At 48.1% G+C, this 4,369-nt stretch overlaps 1 protein-coding gene across 1 annotated transcript; it reads left to right on the top strand.

Annotated features, from left to right (window-relative positions):
• Nucleotides 1-327: 327 nt before the first annotated feature.
• On the top strand, nucleotides 328-4,061 carry LOC116375333 (extensin-1-like). Its single transcript, XM_031832735.1, has 2 exons — nucleotides 328-350; nucleotides 3,137-4,061. The coding sequence occupies exons 1-2, from the start codon at nucleotides 328-330 to the stop codon at nucleotides 4,059-4,061; spliced, it is 948 nt and encodes a 315-aa protein (XP_031688595.1).
• The last annotated feature ends 308 nt before the right edge of the window (nucleotides 4,062-4,369 follow it).

The following is a 4,369-nucleotide window of genomic DNA, read 5'->3' as shown; positions in this document are numbered from 1 at the left end:
GAGCAAACACTGGACATTTATGTTTTTTCTACTTTGCTATTACTCGTTACTATAGCCTATGCTCTTTAATAAACTATAGCGTCAATCCACAATGGACCAGGACGAGGATATTCCGTGCCCCTAGTTGAATTGGAGTTAATGACAATGCAAAGGCCGTCAATAACCTACAGGACTTGAGACAAATGCATGCAGTATTAAGCCATGGAACGCCTGCAAGGCCTTCGTCACACCTACAACTTGTTTGTTCCTCAAAACCCAGCTCTTTCGCGGCCCCGCCATTTATTGTACTCATAACGGCTGTGAAGACAGCAAATATATTTCGGACACATGCCTGGACCTATAGCTCTACCGTCAGACCTTAGATTTACCGTCGCACTATGTTTGTTAAAATAGAGCACTGAAAGTGTTAATTCCCTAACACTGACAGAGTGTACCAACATAACTCAGTGTGAACCAGTATAGATACTGGCCCAGAGTTAAATTGAACACGGTCAGTGTTCGATTTAACACTGGAGTATTTGCTGTGTACAAAAAGCAAGGTATAGTCAGTCCCTAAGATATAGCTAACTGATCTGTGTAGTAATATTATTTGAATCAGAAACCCATTTGCCTTGCTAGTTATAGCCTAATGTTAGCTAGCTAACGTTGAACCTGGTTTGTTAGCAGAATTATTTTCCCATTGTTCCTCAACTGCAGTGTATGATATACTATTTTCTAGCTCTGAGTCTCTACTTTTATGCAATGTCAAAAACACCATTGTAAATGTTGCTACATTAGACCGTATCGAGGCGGTCGGTCACATATAGCCTACGGTGTGTAGGAAGACATTTAATAAAACAGTGATGTTTTAACTAGCAGGTTGATGTTTATTGTCGGGAGTTTTGTCCTGAAGGCAGATCTGAGTGATTTCCCCTTAGATAGGCCACCTGCAAAGTCAAAAATGGCTATATTGAAAAAAGTAATGAAAAGAAAATTAGGTTATTGGTCTTAATTTAAGGTTAGGGTTAGGCATTAGGGTTAGCAGTGTGGTTAAGGTTAGGGTTAAGGGTTAGGTTTAAAATCAGATTGTATGACTTTGAGACTGTGCCAGCTAGTGATCACTGTGCAGAGCTGCCTCAAGAACAATATTTATCACGAAACCTGCGTATGCCTACCTCGTTATATTACAATATTGGCATTAGACATTAAGTTATGCATGATGAGAAAATTAGGTAGCACCTCAAACGACAATATGATACATACATTAAAAAAACAGTATCCCTTAATCATTAGTTTGGTGTTTTATGTAAATAGTGTGCTATTTACATTACCATAGAGGTTCAGTGTCTCTCTGGCGGCACGTATAGGAACTGAAGGTAAACAACGTTAAAACAATGTTGAGACCTTGTCAGGGTCAAAGGAACTCTATTTCCCAGCTCAAACAACATAACCCAGGAATAATGACTGCAGGGAATCGAAGGAGAATTAGTCCTATTGAATATCAAAGAGAACAGGCATCACACACACAGGGATCTAAACTGGTTAATGAGGGGTTGGAGGTCCGGGGTGTGTACTCTCTGCTGAGTGTGTGGGTCACACACACCGGAGAGAGAGAGAGAGAGACACACACACACACACACACGACCCCCACCACCCATCCACACCTCCACACCTCCCATCCACACACACAGCCACCCCTCCCCAGCCCCCCTGGCAGGGCCTGTCTTGTCTCTCCGTGCCCAGCCGATCCGTGTCGCTCCGCGTGGGCAGAGGTGCCAGGGAGATGCCAGGGCTTTGTGTGCCACATTGGATCAAGCTAATGTGGGCACGTAGAGAGGGTATTACACCTCCCTCCTCTACCCCCCTGCCACCTACCCCCAACCACCCTTCTATAGGATGATTGAAGAATCAACAATATGTGCATTTTTTGCCAGCAGCATACCACCCTGCATACCACTGCTGGCTTGCTTCTGAAGTTAAGCAGGGTTGGTCCTGGTCAGTTCCTCGATGGGAGACCAGATGCTGCTGGAAGTGGTGTTGGAGGGCCAGTAGGAGGCACTCTTTCCTCTGGTCTAAAAAAATTATATCCCAATACCCCAATGTTTGGGGACACTGCCCTGTGTAGGGTGCCGTCTTTCGGATGGGACGTTAAACGGGTGTCCTGACTCTCTGAGGTCATTAAAGATCCCATGGCACTTATCCTAAGAGTAGGGGTGTTAACCCCGGTGTCCTGGCTAAATTCCCAAACTGGCCCTCAAACCATCACGGTCACCGAATAATCCCCTGTTTACAATTGGCTCATTCATCTCCCTCTTCTCCCCTGTAACTATCTCCCAGGTATTTGCTGCAAATGAGAACATGTTTTCAGTGAACTTAACTGGTAAAATAACAAATAAATACAATTTTGATGCCATTGTACTCCACCCCTCCTCCTCCCACCTTCACCCCTCCTTTCCTCCCCTCCCTGTGAGGGCCGTGTTGGCGATGCCCTCTGTGCCATCTGCGGTGCCCCCCGCCCCCTGGCCCTCCTCCACCTCCCACTCCTCCTAGTCAGCGCTGGGTAGGCTTAACCATCTGTGTGCCAGTTTGTTCTCACAGTGAGGGTGGATAGAGGTGGGCCGGATGACTACAACAATACACAAATACATTGAGCTATACCATAAAGAAATGATACCCTGTGTACAACCACATAATACATAACAGATTACACATTTTAATCAAATGTATATACATTTGAAATTATTATCAATTTACAGCTAACTAGTCCTTTATGCCGTCTTGTTCTGTTGTCTTTTATGCTTTGCCCAGAAAGCACATAGAACTACCTCAGCGAACATTAAGCACATTGAGCAAATACTGAAATCTGATGTAAATATGTTCTGTAAATACGTGCAGGTTGTGGTGTAATTATCCCAGAGCTGGAGTCAGGCAGCAGTAAATGGTGGGTGTTAGACTGTAAAAGGTTTAGAGATGTTTCTCTATAGCTCAATGTGTGGCGCAAGGCCAACTGGCTAGCATCCATTCCTTTCCCCTCTTCTCCAAATCCTGTACACCTGAGGGTACATCTCCTAGCCTGCTGTCCCCTCACCCGCCCCCTCACCCCTCCAACTTACCCCTCCATCCTTGGCGTCCCTCCAGTCCTCCTCTCTCTCCTCAGGGCCCCAAAGCTGTCTGAACCCCTGAATCCCTGCCACATCGTACCTCCAAACCTGTACCTCCAAACCACCGTACCTCTGTACCTCCAAACCACCATACCTCCATACCTCCAAACCACCGTACCTCCGTACCTCCATACCTCCAAACCACCATACCTCTGTACCTCCAAACCACCATACCTCCATACCTCCAAACCACCGTACCTCCATACCTCCAAACCACCATACCTCCGTACCTCCATACCTCCAAACCACCGTACCTCCGTACCTCCATACCTCCAAACCACCGTACCTCTGTACCTCCAAACCACCATACCTCCATACCTCCAAACCACCGTACCTCCGTACCTCCATACCTCCAAACCACCATACCTCCGTACCTCCATACCTCCAAACCACCATACCTCCATACCTCTGTACCTCCAAACCACCATACCTCCATACCTCCATACCTCCAAACCACCGTACCTCCGTACCTCCAAACCACCATACCTCCGTACCTCCATACCTCCAAACCACCATACCTCCGTACCTCCATACCTCCAAACCACCGTACCTCCGTACCTCCATACCTCCAAACCACCGTACCTCCGTACCACCATACCTCCATACCTCCGTACCTCCATACCTCCATACCACCGTACCTCTGTACCTCCAAACCACCGTACCTCCATACCTCCATACCTCCATACCACCGTACCTCCGTACATCCAAACCACCGTACCTCTGTACCTCCAAACCACCGTACCGCCGTACCGCCATACCTCCATACCACCATACCTCCATACCACCATACCTCCATACCTCCATACCATTACAATCCTAATCCATGACCCCTACGGTACACAGACCCCCCTCTGCCAAGGCAGACTCCCTCCCCCAGTGGGACTGCTGGGGCTTGGGGGCTCCACAGTACTGCTTCTATGAGCTTCAGGGACACCCACTCAGCCTGGCACCTAGTGCCAATCTCCAACCTCAGCCCACTAGTGCCAATTTCCAACCTCAGCCACCTAGTGCCAATCTCAGCCCCCGAGGAGGAGGCAGAAGGGCTGGGCAGACAAAGAAAGGGACCCCAGCCAGAGAGGAGAGGAAAAGGAGAAGAGGAGAGGAGGCCTGTTCAGTGTCTGACCTAGTCTCAGGGCATCTCAGCTCAGATCCCTCTCCATGCAATCGTGTCTCACCCACACACTGAGAGACCCAACAGACCAACGCTGCCGCAGGGCTCACATCTACAG

Source organism: Oncorhynchus kisutch, linkage group LG9 (assembly GCF_002021735.2).
Source record: "Oncorhynchus kisutch isolate 150728-3 linkage group LG9, Okis_V2, whole genome shotgun sequence".
Classification (NCBI taxonomy): domain Eukaryota; kingdom Metazoa; phylum Chordata; class Actinopteri; order Salmoniformes; family Salmonidae; genus Oncorhynchus; species Oncorhynchus kisutch.
Note: the sequence above shows the minus strand (reverse complement) of the source record. Positions and strands in the feature narration are given on the sequence as shown.